This window comes from Hemitrygon akajei, chromosome 24 (genome assembly GCF_048418815.1).
Source record: "Hemitrygon akajei chromosome 24, sHemAka1.3, whole genome shotgun sequence".
NCBI classification, from domain to species: domain Eukaryota; kingdom Metazoa; phylum Chordata; class Chondrichthyes; order Myliobatiformes; family Dasyatidae; genus Hemitrygon; species Hemitrygon akajei.
In genome coordinates, this window is record NC_133147.1 from 4,796,824 (window position 1) to 4,814,492 (window position 17,669).

At 52.2% G+C, this 17,669-nt stretch overlaps 1 protein-coding gene across 12 annotated transcripts in view; it reads right to left on the minus strand.

Moving 5' to 3' along the window:
• LOC140715821 (uncharacterized) overlaps nucleotides 1–17,669 on the minus strand; it is a 207,158-nt gene that overhangs the window by 96,727 nt on the left and 92,762 nt on the right. For 7 of the 12 annotated variants that reach the window (XM_073028226.1, XM_073028235.1, XM_073028234.1 and 4 more), the window contains 2 exons: nucleotides 11,664–11,740; nucleotides 10,174–10,327 (listed from right to left, as the gene is read on the minus strand). Coding sequence is in view for 4 of the 12 variants with exons in the window: in XM_073028237.1 (XP_072884338.1) it covers nucleotides 6,096–6,114 (19 nt within the window). In the remaining 8 variants the exon portion in view is untranslated. Of the gene's footprint in view, nucleotides 1–6,095; nucleotides 6,217–10,173; nucleotides 10,328–11,663; nucleotides 11,741–15,287; nucleotides 15,362–17,669 lie in introns of those variants that run through there. The other 5 variants (XM_073028237.1, XM_073028238.1, XM_073028236.1 and 2 more) reach the window with 3 other exon arrangements.

Sequence of the window (17,669 nt, forward strand, 5' to 3'; positions counted from 1 at the left end):
TTATAACAAAAGGAATTGAGTATAGGAGTAAAGAAGTCCTTCTGCAGCTATACAGGGCCCTGGTGAGACCCCACCTGGAGTATTGTGTGCAGTTTTGGTCTCCAAATTTGAGGAAGGACATTCTTGCTATTGAGGGAGTGCAGCGTAGATTCACAAGATTAATTCCTGGAATGGCAGGACTGTCATATGTTGAAAGATTGGAGCGACTGGGCTTGTGTACACTGGAATTTAGAAGGATGAGAGGGGATCTGACTGAAACATATAAGATTATTAAGGGATTGGACACGCTGGAGGCAGGAAGCATGTTCCCACTGATGGGTGAGTCCAGAACTAGAGGCCACAGTTTAAGAATAAGGGGTAGGCCATTTAGAACAGAGATGCGGAAAAACTTTTTCACCCAGAGAGCGGTGGATATGTGGAATGCTCTGCCCCAGAAGGCAGTGGAGGCCAAGTCTCTGGATGCATTCAAGAGAGAGTTGGATAGAGCTCTTATAGATAGCGGGGTCAAGGGATATGGGGAGCGGGCAGGAACGGGGTACTGATTGTGTATGATCAGCCATGATCACAGTGAATGGCGGTGCTGGCTAGAAGGGCCGAATGGCCTACTCCTGCACCTACTGTCTATTGACTCTATCTTGTTAATTCATGCTCATTATTGATTGCTATTTAATTATGATCTGCATTTGCAGTTTGTTTACAGTTTACAGTTCCTGATGTTAACAATTCACAGTTTCTGTTGTATAGATTTGCTAAGTATGCCCCGCAGGAAAACGAATTTCAGGGTTGTATGTGGTGACATATATGTACTCTGATCATAAATTCTACTTTGAACTTTGATGCAGACATGATCAAGCGGTTCAGTTATTGTTTGGAGCAATCGTCAGAATGGGGGAAGATATGTGATCACGGTCATATGAAGCCATGGGTGCAGGTGGTGAATGGTCGTACGAGCAGCCAGTGCAGATCACAAGTCCTGCTAATGCCACCGCTGACACCAGACAGACAATCTCTGAAGAGTATTGATAATGGCCGGGGTCACCCGACTTGTAAAGACACTGCCCAGAAGGCATTCGCAAGCCACTTCTGTAGAAACAATTTGCGAAGAACAATCATGGTCACGGGAAGACCGTGATCGCCCACGTCATAAGATAACCAACGATCGAGCTTTATTTGGTTGCTCCTGTGCTGTACTGCTCCCTGTTGTGATCAGCACAGATGAACACAGACCTAGGCACCGTGCCAGATTGAAAAGGTCAGGGCATCGGGGCTGGAGGCGAGGGATGGGCCGGTGTTCACCTCGCTGCTTGGAGTGGTTCACTCGTTCTCACACAGGCCTGCAAATAACCAGCTCCTGGGTCGGCCGCAGTGATGACTGGCTTCCTGGCTGTCTCTGTTCTGAATGTTATTATTGTTTGCGTGGCTTGGGTTTTTTCCCTGCACACTGGGTGTTTGATGGTCTTTTTTTAAAATGGATTCTATTGGTTTTTTTTTATTTTGTGGCTGCCTGTACAGAAACGAATCTCAAGGTTGTATACAGTAGTCATTCTTTGATAATAAATGAACTTTTGAACTTTGAGAAAGCTTTTTTTCCTTTAAAGGGGCAAGAGCTTCAAATGAATGAGTTTAAAGAGTGGGACAAAATCAGTACCTAACACAGCCCAGCTCCCAAATCAGATCCGCCTATTTTCCCATTAACTCCCCCCAGGTTCTCCCCCTCACCCAAAGGACATAGAATCATCAAGAACCTATTAATCTCTGCTTTAAATATACCCAATGACGTGGCCTCAAGCCGTTTGTGGCAATGAATTCCACACCAACTGGTTAAAGAAATTCCTCCTCATCTCTGCTCTAAAGGGCATCAGCAACCCAGGTTCAGTTCCCACTGCTGTCCGTAAGGAGACTGTACGTTCTCCCTTGAGTTTCCTCCAGGTGCTCTGGTATCCTCCCACAGTCCAAAGGGTTAGTAGGTTAATTGGTCACTTGGGTGTAATTGGGTGGCACCAGCTCGTTAAGTCAGAAGGGCCCAATAAGCATGTGGAATCTTGAAATAAAACAGAGGTATGTCATTCTGTTCTGAAGCCACGCCCTCTGGTCATGGATCTCCCACTATTGGAAGCACCCTCTCCACGTCCACTCTGTCGAGGCCTTTCAATATTCGTAGGGTCCTTAAGGCTGCTATAGCCAGAGGTGGTAGTGGGAAGACCTGTTACATGCTCCCAATGGTGTGCTTCTCAAACAGCCTCTGACAGCTCCTGGCCTTCATGTGTGGCTTAGCTACCAAGCCCAGCAGAACTGTTTCTACTGACAGGAGCAGGGGCAAAGGCCGGTTACTGGCGCCTTAAAACAAGTTGCTTCAGATGGGGCTCGTCAGCTGTGGTCGGTAGCTCATCTAGGAGAGCGAAAGAGCTGATCTCAAGCCTCCCTGAGGGCATACCCACACATGGGGAAAGTTCAGGAGTAAATCCAGAGGAAAAGTCAGAAGCTGGAGTCCTATGTTGAGTTCAACGCTGACTGGCATCTCCTACGACACTAGTGGTGCCAAAATGTATCGGTCTCGGCGATTCCTCTGCATTCAGCTGGGTGGAGAGGGGGGAGCCTGCTGTCCATATTGTACCATTCTGGCCTGCGTATCACGTAGACAGCTGGGATGCAACATCCAGGGTCGACCCTGACCGGCGGAGGGCCTCAAGATGATTTATGTACAACTGATGGTTACTTTATGTTCTGTTTCCTCTGTACCAATGTGTGTAATGCTGCTCCAAGTTTGTCCTGGTACTGGTGCAGGTGACAATAACCTCGACTTGAGAAGGTCCTGTGGTTCCAGGTGAGCTAACACTTCACCTGCAAATCTTCTGGAGTTGTATCCAGTGCTCCTGATGCAGCACTCCTCTACAATGGTGAGTTGGGGGGGGGAACTGCCCCGTCTGACAAAAGCGGCACTTCCTGGTGGCTCAGCGTTTTATCTCCGGCTCCCATTCCCATTCCGACATGCTGGTCCGTGGCCTCCTCCTGTGCCACGATGAGGCCACCTACAGGGTGCAGGAGCGACACCTTGTATTCCGTCTGGGTAGCCTCCAACCTGATGGCATGAATATCGATTTCTCCTTCCGGTAAAATCCTATCAGGTTCTTTCCTCCCCAGCCCTTTACCTTTCCTACCCACCTGGCTTCACCTATTACCTTCCAGCTATCAGAGCCAAAGGAGAGGAGAGGGTCCATAGAAGAAAAGGAAGGAGGAGGGGATTCAAGGGGAGGTGACTGGCAGATGAGAAGACCAATGAAGACAAAGTGGGGAACAGTACGGGGGGGGGGGAATCAGTATTCATCTCTCCCTCACTTCTTCAGTTCCTCACTCTGGCTTCTTACCTCTCCTCACCTCCTCCTCCTCTTTCTACTCTGGTCCGCACTCTCCTCTCCTATCAGATTCCTTCCTCTCTGGCCCTTTCCCTTTCCCACACACCTATCTTCTCACCATCCTCCTTCCCCTCTCACCCCACTTTTTATCCTGGCATCTTCCCCCTTCCTTCCCAGTCCTGAAGAAGGGTCTCGGCCCGAAATGTCCACTGTTTATACCCCTCCATTGATGCTGCCTGACCTGCAGAGTTCCTCCAGCACTTTGTGTGTAATGTCACGAAATCTGCTGTTTTGTGGCAGCAGTACAGCGCATAATAAAAACTATAAATTATAATTAGAAGTATAATTTTAAAAATTAAATTAAATAAGCAGCATTGCTCCTGTTATTTCTGTCCCTGTACTTCCTGCTCCTCACCCATAAGACCACAACACCCAGAGGCAGAATTAGGCCCATCGAACCTTCAATGCTTTCCTGATCCTTCTCCCTCCAGTGCTCACCCAAGTCACATCTGGAAACCTTGAGTCCAGCGCCAGTGTGAAATGTACCCCCCACCCCCAGGAGATTTAATTCCTCCCTCAGCTCCCCCTCTCACAGACAGGATGGACGAGACTCACAAGCACAACATCTGGAGCAGAGGGCTGCCGACAGGAGAGACTGGATTGGAGCAGGGTTTATTTTTGCTGGACGCAAGACACCCTACAGATGCTGGGAATTCAGAGCAATGCGCACACAATGCTGGAGGAACTCAGCATCTATGGAGGGGAATAAAATTTAGCATGGCCCGTTGAACCTCACCAACTTTTTTCTTCCGGAAAACTTTCTGTCTGGGTGTATCACAGCTTGGTGCAGCAACGGCTCTGCCCACGTCTGCAAGAAACTGCAGAGAGTCATGGACACAGCTCAGCACATCACGGAAACCAGCCTCCCCTCCTGTCTACACTTCTCTCTGCCTCAGTAAAGCAACCAGCAGAATCAAAGACCCCACCCACACTGGACATTCTCTCTCCCCCCTCCCATCAGGCAGAAAATACAAAAACCTGAAAGCACCGACCACCAGGCTCAGGGACAGCTTCTATCCCTCTAGTATCAGACTCTTGAATAACGGGCATCTTGTACGATAAGATGGACTCTTGATCTCACAATCAACCTCGTTACGATCTTGCACCTTATCATTTACCTGCACTGCACTTTCTCTGTCACTGTGACACTTTATTCTGCATTCTGTTATTGTTTTACCTGGTTCTACCTCAGCATACTGGGTAATGATCTGATCTGTATGAACAGTGTGCAAGATGAGATTTTCACTGTAACTTGGTACCTGGGACACGGACCCCTTATCTACTGAAGGTTGTGCTGACATAGGAGAAGATCCAGAGGAAGTTCATGAGCATGATCCCAGGAATTAAAGGGTTAACGTACAAGAAGTGCTTGAAGGCGCTAGAGTTTAGAAGAATGATAGGGGAATCTCATTAAAACATTGAATATTGAAAGGCCTAGACAGAGTGGACGTGAAGAGGATGTTTTCTATTTTGGGGGAGTCCATGCCCACATGGAACAGCCTCAGAAGAGAAGGAACAGAGATGAGGAAGACTTTCTTTAGCCAAAGAGTGGTGAATTGCCACAGACGGCTGTGGAGGCCTAGTCACTGGTGTTATGAATGTACCACAGCTCTGAGGGGCCGAAGGGTGCGGGGGTAGCCCCCTCCTTTGTGAGAATCGCAAGATCACTTCTGAGTCAATTCAGGAGACCCAGGAAATGAGAGAAAGACATGCCGAATCCACAAGGCGTTGGAATGTGCCTTGGCCTCCGAGAGGCGGACCCATTGATGCCGGCTATTGTCTCTTGGAGACGGACTTGTGCATTGCATCCTGGACGATGCATCGACGCCCCAGGCAATGAACCAAGGAGGAGGTTGGTGAAGGGATTGCATCATCCCCAACCTGATTGACACCTGAGCCCCTGTGAGTCAGGATAAAAAGAGGGTCTGTGGGAACAGCCCCTCAGACGCACCAGAAGAAACGCTAGCGATCCCGTAATAGCGGGAAACCATTTGAAGGAGGCCACGTGCGTTCAGTTCCGTTGCTTGGAACTGAACGCTGGTACCACGGAAAACGGCTTTTAACTAGCAACGGGGAAACCAACTTCCCCGACTCAAAAGGATTGGCATCATAAAAGACCTGGGCAAGTTTAAACTGTCTCTCTCTTAAACCCAAAACGTTGCAGCTTGAACGAACTAACAGTGACTGTTATATTTCCATCGGCCAATACATTATCCCCTAGACAACGATAGAGCTAGTTTTCATTGATTATTATTATACCCGCGCTTTTAGATTTAGTATTGACGATGTATATTATCTGTATATTTGCATTAATCTTATTTTTGTGCCCCTTTATCAATAAATACTTTTTAAAATAGTACCATCAGACTTCAACGGACCTCTCTATCTTTGCTGCTAAGTGACCCAGTTACGGGGTACGTAACACTGGGTATACTTAAAGCAGAAGTTGATAGGTCCTTGATTATAGTCAAGGCAAGGGCAGGAGAATGGCGTTGAGATTGAAAATAAATCAGCCAGGATTGAAAGGCAGAAAAGACCCAATGGGCCAAATGGCCTACTTCTGCTCCTGTGGCTTATGGTCTTATTCCATCTTTTTGCTGCTACCGTCAGGCAGGAGATACAGAAGCCCGAAGTCCCACACCACCAGGTACCTCCCTTCAACAATCTTGTTCTTGAACTGACCTGCACCACCCAAATCCATCACAACACTATGGGCCAACACGGACTTGTCCCTGATCGTGTCTTTGCTTCTTACGGCCCTGTTCTCACACAGCCCTTGTTCTTCTCCACCTTTACAATTTATATTCTGTGCACTGTATCGACGAGCCTGCGATTGATTGATCGATTTAGAATCAGAATCAACACAAGTACACATCGTGAAATTTGTTATGTGGCAGCAGCACATTGCAAGACGTAGTAATAAAACACAGTACAGTTAATATTTAAAAAGTTAAATTAGAATCAGAATCAGAAATTAAATTAAATAGTGCAACGGTATAAAAACAAGAGGTAGTGTTCATGGATTCAATGTCCATTCAGAAATCGAAGCTGTTCCTGAATCATTGAGTTTATTTATTTGTTTGTTTACCTAGGATTAATAAATTACGGGGGTTGCAGGTCCTTCCAGCCCAAAGAGCCACGTCGCCCAACACCCCACCGATCTAAGCTCAGGACAATTTACAAAGACCAATTAACCTACAGACTGGCACGTGCTTGGATTGAGGGAGGAAACCCACGCATTGCACGGGATGACGCACAGAGATTCCTTATGGAGGGCGCCGGGACTGAACTCCGGAACGTCCCGAGCGGTAACTGCGCCACGCTAGTCGCTGCATTACCGCGGTGCCCAGGCATGTTTTCCACTGTTCCTTACCATACTTGCACACGTGGCAAGTGTGTGTGTGTGTGTGTGTGTGTGCGTGTGTGTGTGTGTGTGTGTGTGTGTGTGTGAGAGAGAGAGAGAGTGTGAGTGAGAGACACAGACACACACAGTCTGCTCTGTCATTCCATCATGGCGATTTACTGTCCCTCCAAACCCCATTCCACTTGACTATCCCTTCCCAGAGTGGAATCTGTGGAACTTCCTCCCACAGGGCTGTGCAGGTCAAATGTCCCGTCTCCTGTCAGCAGAAACAGTTCCGCCGGGCTTAGTATTTTTCCCTGAGGTTTACTCCCGAAGCCTTCCCCATGAGAGGACACAGCCGCAAGGCAGCGGCGGCTTGAGATCAGAGTTTTCCTTCTCCTAGATGAGCTGCCAACCGTGGCTGACGAGCCCCATCTTCCCAAAGCAACTACTTTCAAGGCGCCAGTAACCCACCTTTGCCCCTTCTCCTGTCAGTAGAAACGGTTCAGCCAGGCTGAGTACATAAGCCACACGTGAAGGCCAGGAGCTGGACTCGGTTGTCAGAGGCTGTTTGAGACGCACGCCATTTGGAGCATTTAAGAGATAGTGGGAGCTTGTCCCCATTACCACCCCCGGTTATAACAACCTTAAGGAACTCAATACATACATTAAATATACTTTGAGACTTAAAAAACTTGTGGTCACGGCTCAGCACATCAAAAACCAGCACAGCAGTTTCTCCTCGATGGACTCTGTCTACACTTCCTGCTATCTCAGTAACGCAGCCGGCACCATCAAAGTCCACCACCCACCCCAGACATTCTCTCTTCTCTCCCCCCAACCCACCCCCCCAAACTGGGCAGGAGGTAGAAAAGCCCGAAAGCACAAACTACCAGGCTCAAGGACAGCTTCTACCCCGCTGTAATACGACTACTGAATAGTACGGTAAGATGGACTCGACCTCAGAGTCTACATCAGCATGAACTTTGCACAGTACTGCCTGTGCTGCACTTTCTCAGCAGCAGCTGTAACGCTTTATTCTGCATTCTGCCATTGCTTGTCACTTGTACTGCCTTGATGCACAATAACAAAGGGCAACAAAGATTTCGCTTCCCGACTACCTTCAGGTGGATCTTAAGGATTTGGGGTTGCCGATCATGAAAATCGCCATGGAATTTCTCTATCACGCGCCATTTTTCCCTGAAATTATTGATATTTGTTATTTCAATTCATAAGTCGGAGTAACTGATGCCAAGACTGAGGAAGGCATTTTTGTTGGTCCACAAATCAAACAGGTCATCAATGACAGACAATTCATAGAACTTCTAGTGGGACCAGAGAAAATCGCATGGTAGGCATTCAAGGGTGTTGCTGAAAATATTCTTGGCAACTACAGAGCACCAGTCTATATGCAGCTGGTTACAACGTGCTTCAAACATACCAAACTATGAAGCGCAAACATGTCCCTAAAGATTCATTTCCTGCATTCCCATCTAGACTTCTTTCCCACAAATATTGTCGCTGTCAGTAACAAGCACGGTGAAAGGTTTCACCAGGACATTGCGGTCATGGAGAAACGGTATCAGGGCAACTGGAATCCATCAATGCTGGCTGACTATTGTTCGACACTTAAACGAGAAGCCTCAGACACTCAGTCCAAATGAAAATCACTAACAGAATATTTTTAGCTTAGTTGAACTATTGCAAAGCATCAGCACTGTTTCACATTTGAACGCTTTACATTAAATAAAAGTTAATTTCTTGCTTCTCCAAATTCCTACGTGATACAAGTAGTCTGAAATTATATTTGTGTTCAGCTCCAAGCAGTCTAACATAATATTTTTTTAAAATTCTGAGGAAGCAACACTTTCAAAAATATTTGTTGTCCAGTGTAATCTGTATAGCAACATAAACAAAATGCTGGAGGAGCTCAGTGGGTCAGGCAGCATCTAAGGAAAGGAATAAACAGTCGATGTGTCAGGCTGAGACCGTTCTTCTGGACTGCACCTCAATACATGCAGCAAAAATGATCTAATTTTACCAATTATGCCACAGAAACTGAACAAGATTTCCACCTCAGCTAATCCCAGTTGCCTGCATTTGCCCCATATCTTTCTAAACCTTTCTCTTAACATGTCTCTTAAACATTGTCCCTCAGGTCTCCTTTAATTCTCTCCCCTCTCAGTTGTGCCCACTAATTCCTGATTTCCCCCACTCGGGGTGGGGGGGGCGGAAAGACTGCTTATATTCACCCTATGTTCCTCATGATTTTATACACCTGTACAGGGTGGCACAGTGGTGTAGTTGTTAGCACAATGCTTTACAGTACCAGCGACCTGGGTTCAATTCCCACCGCTCCGTTTTCCCTGTGGCGGTGTGGGTTTCCTCTCACAGTCCAAAGACGTACCAGTCAGTGGGTTAACTGGTCATAGTAAATTAGGCTAGGGTTAAATAGGGGTTTGCTGGACGGCACGGCTGGAAGGACTGGAGAGACCTACTCTGCACTTTATCACAAAATAAACGTCCCATTCTCTTACGCCCACGTGATTAAAATTCCAACCTGCTCAACTTCCAAAAACCTCAACATCCTCGTAAACCTTCCCTCCTATTGGGGAAGATCTTTAATTGGTGAGTTCAAGGAGTGTGGAAATCTGGGGCAGAGGATCATCGCGCAGAATGGGTAGCTTAGCGATTAGCGCAATTGCTTTCGAACGCCAGCGGCCACTGATCGGGGTTCAATTCCCGCCACTGAGCTTTAACAACCTTCCCGTGACCGGACCTGTTTCCTCCAGATGCTCTGGTTTCCTCCCACATCCCAAAGATGTACGGGTTAACTGTTCAGATTGGTGTAATGGGGCGGAGTGGGCTCGTCGGACAGAAGGACCGGTCACTGTGCTGCATGTAAAATTATGAGAGGCTTAGAGACAGACAGCATCTTTCGTCCAGGGTTGAAATGTCTACTACCGGAGAGCATGCATTTAACATGAGGGAGCTAATTTGAAAGGAGATGTGAGGGGCAAGATTTGGACACAGCGAGCGATCACCAACCAGGTTTTGAGTCCCATGGCTGTTTATAAGGAGTTTGTACGTTCTCCCCATGACTGCATAAGTTTCCTTCAGTTTCTTCCCACATTCCGAAAGCATACGGGTTAGGATTAGTGAGCTGTGGGCACACAATGATGTTGCAGGAAGCATGACTGTCCACAGCACAATCCTCGGATTGTGTCTGTTACTGACGTGCTGCACGTTTCGATGTCCACATAGCGAATGAAGGCTAATCAAATCCAACGGGACAAGGTCAATGCTCAAGAATCACAAATTTCCGTAAACAGACAAAAAAAAACCCCCGCGCCCACCTACGCGATTCCCAGAGGTTGACGCCACGGTCTCCCCCTGTTGGCAGATGGCGATGCTTACCTCAAAAGCAAATCGGGGATTTCTCCTTTGCGAGAACGAAAAGCATTTAGAGATTGAAAAGCAGCAAGTAGTTCGGATCCAGGGCAGGGCGAGAAGGTGTGGGAGTGGATCGCTGGCGCCCGAAGATCCCCGTTGCTACGGGATTCCTCACGGCCTGTGGGTTAACGCAGAAGGAAACTGGTTGCTATAGCAACAGAAATATTCCCAAACCCGTGGGACGCATGTGGAGCCAGATGGGTGGATTTCCAGGACCTCGCATGTTTTTTCTATTAATATTCTCGACGGTCTATACTTTTACTTTTTGTATAAATAAATTATGCGGAAGTATAATAAACTTTCCAGTGGGTTTAAAGGGAGCAGGTCACAGGGTCCCGGTGGGTTTAAAGGGAGTGGGACATGGGGTCCAGGTGGGTTTAAAGGGACGGGGAGACCTGGGTCCCAGGGTTTAAAGGGAGGGGGAGACAGGGTCCCAGGGGGTTTAAGGGAGGGGGAGACAGGGTCCCAGGGGGTTTACAGGGAGTGGGAAATGGGGTCCCGGTGGGTTTAAAGGGACGGGGAGACCTGGGTCCCGGGGTTCAAAGGGAGGGGAAGACAGGGTGCCGGTGGGTTTAAAGGGAGGGGAGACCTGGGTCCCAGGGTTTAAAGGGACGGGGAGACAGGGTCCCAGGGGGTTTAAGGGAGGGGGAGACAGGGTCCCAGGGGGTTTACAGGGAGTGGGAAATGGGGTCCCGGTGGGTTTAAAGGGAGTGGGACATGGGGTCCAGGTGGGTTTAAAGGGACGGGGAGACCTGGGTCCCGGGGTTCAAAGGGAGGGGAAGACAGGGTGCCGGTGGGTTTACAGGGAGTGGGAAATGGGGTCCCGGTGGGTTTAAAGGGACGGGGAGACCTGGGTCCCGGGGTTCAAAGGGAGGGGAAGACAGGGTGCCGGTGGGTTTACAGGGAGTGGGAAATGGGGTCCCGGTGGGTTTAAAGGGAGGGAAGCACAGGGTCCCAGTGGGTTTAAAGTGAATGGAAGACAGGGTGCCAGTGGGTTTAAAGGGAGGGGAGACCTGGGTCCCAGGGTTTAAAGGGAGGGGGAGACAGGGTCCCAGGGGGTTTACAGGGAGGGGGAGACAGGGTCCCAGGGGGTTTAAAGGGAGGGGGGAGACAGGGTCCTGGGGGTTTAAAGGGAGAGGTAGATGGGGTCCGGGGGGGGGGTTAAAGGGAGGGGAAGATGCTATCTCCGTGGGGGGGTTTAAAGGGAGGGGGAGACAGGGTCCTGGGGGAGTTTAAAGGGAGGGGGAGATGGAGTCTTGGGGGGGGTGTTTAAAGGGAGTGAGACATGGGGTCCCGTTGGGTTTAAAGGGAGGGGGAGATGGGGTCTCAGGGAGGGCTTGAAGGAAGCGTGAAAATCACACACAACAGCACTACATTTCCAACCACCGAAGTGTCTCAGCAATCGGGCACCAGAGGAGTTTACGGAGCTGGAGAACGAACAGGAAGGGAGTTACCTTGGTTCCAGTCAGCCGATTCCGACCCTACAATCTCACAGCATTCCAGTGCCGGCCTGGCTCACAGATCCAAAGCCCTGGGGAAAAAAAAGGTAGGGAGACGTCAAGTGAGACTTGCTCATCGCTCACTGGAATGATGTAGCCTCTTCCCTATTCTTGACCCCATCTGTGGAGCTGGGAAGGGGACCCTCAACTGATCCTAAGCATTCAGGTGGGTGTGACAGGTTAAATGGGGGTTGGGGGGGGGGGGTTAGTAGAGGGCTCCCACACCGAGGTAAGTGTTCGCCCAACAGAGTCAGGTGTCCACCTGGTGTCGATAGATTGTCAGTGTCACACATGAACAGGCCTCCGGACATTCGGGCTGTTCCAAACTAAATGTGCGCCGCGACAGCGTAGCGGTTAGCGTGACGTCATTCCAGCTCGGAGTCCAATCCCAGCGCCCTCTGTAAGGAGTCTGTACGTCCTCCCCGTGGAACGCGTGCGTGGGTTTCCTCAGGGTGCTCTGGCTTCCTTCCACAGGCCATCGGCGTTCCGGTGAGCAGGCTAACTGGTCGTTACAAATTGTCCCGCGGTTAGGTTAGGGTTAAATCGGGTGTTGCTGAGCGGTGCAGCTCCAGGGGCCTATCCCGCACCACATCACTAAATAAATAAATAATATCAATTATTAATGATGTGCCTGACTAAACCAATCCGTTCTGCGACACCTCCATGTCCCTCCGTTCCCTGCACCTTCCTCCTAAATGCCTCTATCCTACCTGCCTCCTCCACCCAGGCACCCACTACTCTCTGTGGAAAATTGAACCTCCCCCCACACATACCCTTCTTTACTCACCCCATCACCTTAAATCAGCAGTTCCCCAACTTCGTCTCCAAGAACCTCTTGCTAAATGGCGTAAAACAAGGTTGGGAATCCCCTGCTTTAAATGTATGCCCTCTGGTTAAAGTTGGTTGTCGCCTCTACCTGTGTCTATCATAATCTTATAAACCTCTCTCAGGTCTCCCCTTGGCCTCCGCCGATCCAGAGAAAACAGCCCAAGTTCGTCCAGCCTCTCCTCCTCATGCTCTCTAATCCAGGCAGCATCCTGGTGAACCTCTTGCACTCTCTCGCCAGAGCCCCCGTATCCCTCCTGTAATGGGGGAGACCAGATCTGCACACAGCTCTGTCTGTGCCAAACACAACATCAAATTAAACTGATCCCTCCTGACTGAACGTAATCCTCATCACTCACAAATTTCTACAGATATACCGTGGAGAGCATTCTAACTGGCTGCACCACCGTCTGGTATGGGGGGGGGGGGGGGAGAGTTGAGGGGGTGGCTACCGCACAGGATCAAAATAAGCTGTAGAGATTTGTAACATTAGTCAGCTCCATCAAGGGCATGAGCCTCCAGTGTCCAGGACATCTTCATGGAACGGTGCCTTGGGAAGGCAGCATCTATCATTAAGGACCCCTACCACCCAGGCCAGGCCCCCTTCACATTGTTACCGTCAGGAAGGAGGCACACACCCAATGATTCAGGAACAGCTTCTTCCCCTCTGCTATCAGATTTCTGATTGCACATTGAACCCATGAACACCACCTCATTACTTTTTATATTTCTATTTTCGCACTATTTATTTAACTATTTAATATATATATATATACGAATCACAATTCACATCTTTTTCTTTATTATCTATTGCAATGTACTGCTGCCACAACGACAACAAATTTTGTGACATATGCCGGTGATATTAAATCTGATTCATTGCTTGCGTGAATGCCTCGATTTTTTTCTGCGTCCACCATCACTCCTGGCAGACATTCCACTCTCTGTGTTAAAAAAAAACTTGCCCTGCACGTCTCCTTTAAACTTTCCCACTCTCACCTTAAACACATGCAAATGACACTTTGACCCTGGGAAATGGATTTTGTCTGCTGTTCACCTACCAGTCTCTGGATAGAAAGAGAACTTCCCCGCACGTCTCCCTTAAACCTTGCCCCTCTCACCTTAAGTGCACCCCCTCTCTGCTATTTGACATTTCAATCCTGCTGGACTGGCTGTCTACGCTACCTATGATCTTAAAAACCTCTATCGCAGGGGTTCACAACCTGGGGATCCATGGACCCCTTGCTTAATGATATTGGTCCACGGTATAGCAAAAGTAGGGACCCCTTGCTCTATCGAATCTCTTGGTGTGCACAAGCCAAGCCACACATCTGGATGCTCCTGGCCTTCACCCACTTCGCCCCCTTCCCTGGCGTCAGTGGGTCTGGGGTTCTCTTTAACTCAGCCCCTGGAGCTGGGTGTTTGGCAGTAATTGCCCACCCGACTGTCCCAGGAGTGTGTGGCGGGGTGGGGAGGCGGAGTGAGCACCCTCATTCATTGGCTGCAGGGCTTGAAGGGTCCCCCGTACCGGATCCCAGAGGTTCCGATACGGGCTAGCAATGGTGACGCTGACTGGATGACAGAATGGCATCAGGGGGATTAAACAGGCTTCTTGTGGTGAGGAGAGAGCACCACGATGAGGGAGAGGCAGTTGAGGAAGGAGCTCCGTGCTGGGGGAGAGACGGTGAGGAGGGAGCTCCATTGTGGGAGGGACAATGAGGAGGGAGTGCCATGGTGAGGGAGAGGCAGTGAGGAAGGAGCTCACCCGTCCCAAATTCCCACTGCCATCATTCAAACTCCTGCACAGGGTGGGGTCTCCAGCTGTTCACCTGTCCCGCTCCCTCCACCCCACTGCTCTCTTATGCTCCCCTCTTCTCTCTCATTCACCCTCCCCAACACCCCAAAGCCTGAGGCTGTGTGAGGCATCGCAGGCGCGCTCCGAGGGAGGGTTGGTGAGGGAGCTCCACTGCGGGACGGGCCGTGAGGAGGGATCTCCATACTGCAGCTGAAACAGGCTCCGTTCGGAGCTTGTCTGTGATGCCTCACATGGTCAAATAGCTTAGCCTCAACCTCGGGGTGAGGGGAGGGGGCAGGTGAACTACAACAGACCCTACCCCGTGCGGGAGTTCAAACAACGGCAGCGGGAAGTTGGGCTGCGCAGAAGAGACCGCGGGAGGTAGAGCTCGTGGTTAAAAAGCTTTCACACGGACATGGCTGCCCCACCGCCACTCTCTTCCTCTCTTGAAAGAGAAAAAGATCAGCTTTATTTGTCACACGCACATCGAAACACACAGTGAACGGCGTCCTTTGCGTCAACGACTAATGCACTTCGAGGATTGCGCCGGGGGCATCCGCAGGTGTCGTCACAATTCCGGCACCAACATAACATGTCCGTAATTTACTAACCCGAGCGCCTCTGGAATGCGGGAGGAAACCGCAGGAAGTCGCACAGTCACGGGGAGAACGAAGACCACTGGCCTACACTACAGTGCCGCTCTTCCTGCGCTCCCCCCCACACACACAGCCACAACACGCTCGATATCACACACACACACATCCACGACACGCTCGATCTCTCTCTCACTCACACACACACACATCCAAGACACCCTTGATCTCTCTCTCTCTCTCTCTCTCTCACACACACACAGATACAATCAGTACACACTTGGCTGTTCTACTGTTTGACACACACCCCCACGGAAACCCACACCCCCCTGAGCTCGCCGACACGCCCGCAGTCGGTGAACTCACAGCGCTGGACGATGCCCTCGGCCAAGCAGGCTGCGGAGCGGAGGCTGGAGCCCGTAGCAGTCGTCACAAGCCGTACAGTCACTCCCCCCCACCCCCCACCACCCCCCCCCCGATGCCTGTTGTCAACGTGAGAAGCCAAGAGCAGCCCTGGTGACTCACGCTCACACCCACAGGGTTCACGAGCAGGCCGTCTCGCTCGCCTTGCCGCTGGAGCCCCGCCTCCTGCTGCCACGGCTGTTAGAGCCCCGGGGGGGGGGAGGAGAGAGGGAGGGAGGGAGGGAGGGAGTCCCACACTGAAGAGGGGCGGAGGGGGAGCTCTCACTGCAGGAACTCCACACAAAGGCACTGGCACTGAGGGAGCTCTGCGCTGTGGTACGGGTGGTAAGGAAGGAGCTTTGTGCTGGGGGGGTGGGTTGAGGAAGCTCCACATTGAGGGAGGGACAGCAACGAGGGAGCGTCGTGTTGCTGGAACAGCGGGGACGAGAGAGCACGGCGTTACTGGAGGTGTAGGGACAAGAGAGCGATGTGTTCCAGGAGTGGAGACGAGGGAGGGATCGCCACATTCCAGGAGGAACGGGGCCGAGGGAACGCCGCGTTGCCGGAGGAGTGGGGACGAGGGAACGCCGCGTTGCCGGAGGAGAGGGGCCGAGGGAACGCCGCGTTCCAGGAGGAGCGGGGCCGAGGGAACGCCGCGTTCCAGGAGGAGAGGGGCCGAGGGAACGCCGCGTTGCCGGAGGAGAGGGGACGAGGGAACGCCGCGTTCCAGGAGGAGCGGAGACGAGGGAACGCCGCGTTCCAGGAGGAGCGGGAAGGAGGGAATGCCGCGTTCCAGGAGGAGCGGGAAGGAGGGAACGCCGCGTTCCAGGAGGAGCGAGAAGGAGGGAACGCCGCGTTCCAGGAGGAGCGGGGACGAGGGAACGCCGCATTCCAGGAGGAGCGGGGCCGAGGGAACACCGCGTTGCCAGAGGAGTGGGGAGGAAGGAATGCTGTGTTGTCAGAGGAGCGGGAAGGAGGGAACGCCTCATTCCTGGAGGAGTGGGGACGAGGGAACGCCGCGTTGCCAGAGGAGCGGGGCCGAGGGAACGCCGCATTCCAGGAGGAGCGGGGCCGAGGGAATGCCGCGTTGCCAGAGGAGCGGGGACGAGGGAACGCCGCGTTCCAGAAGGAGAGGGGACGAGGGAACGCCGCGTTGCCGGAGGAGAGGGGACGAGGGAACGACGCGTTGCCGGAGGAGAGGGGACGAGGGAACGCCGCGTTCCAGGAGGAGCGGGGACGAGGAAACGCCGCGTTCCAGGAGGGGCGGGGCCGAGGGAACGCCGCGTTGCCAGAGGGGCGGGGACGAGGGAACGCCGCGTTCCAGGAGGAGAGGGGACGAGGGAACGCCGCGTTGCCGGAGAGGGGACGAGGGAACGCCGCGTTCCAGGAGGAGCGGGGACGAGGGAACGCCGCATTCCAGGAGGAGCGGGGCCGAGGGAACGCCGCGTTGCCAGAGGAGCGGGGCCGAGGGAACGCCGCATTCCAGGAGGAGCGGGGCCGAGGGAACGCCGCGTTGCCGGAGGAGTGGGGAGGAAGGAATGCCTCGTTCCTGGAGGAGGGAACGCTGTGTTGCCAGAGGAGCGGGGACGAGGGAACGCCGCATTCCAGGAGGAGCGGGGCCGAGGGAACGCCGCGTTGCCGGAGGAGTGGGGAGGAAGGAATGCTGTGTTGTCAGAGGAGCGGGAAGGAGGGAACGCCTCATTCCTGGAGGAGTGGGGATGAGGGAACGCCGCGTTGCCAGAGGAGCGGGGCCGAGGGAACGCCTCATTCCTGGAGGAGTGGGGACGAGGGAACGCCGCGTTGCCAGAGGAGCAGGGAGGAGGGAACGCCTCGTTCCTGGAGGAGTGGGGACGAGGGAACGCCTCGTTCCTGGAGGAGCGGGGACAAGGGAACGCCTCATTCCTGGAGGAGCGGGGACGAGGGAACGCCGCGTTGCCAGAGGAGCAGGGAGGAGGGAACGCCGTGTTGCCAGAGGAGTGGGGAGGAGGGAATGGTTGTTCCTGGAGGAGGGAACGCTGTGTTGCCAGAGGAGCAGGAAGGAGGGAATGCCTCGTTCCTGGAGGAGGGAACGCTGTGTTGCCAGAGGAGCAGGAAGGAGGGAATGCCTCGTTCCTGGAGGAGAGGGGACGAGGGAATGCCGCGTTGCCAGAGAGGGGAGGAGGGAATGCCTCGTTCCTGGAGGAGTGGGGACGAGGGAACGCCTCGTTCCTGGAGGAGCGGGGGACGAGGGAACGCCTCACTCCTGGAGGAGCGGGGACGAGGGAACGCCTCGTTCCTGGAGGAGCGGGGGACGAGGGAACGCCTCGCTCCTGGAGGAGCGGGGACTAGGGAACGCCTCGTTCCTGG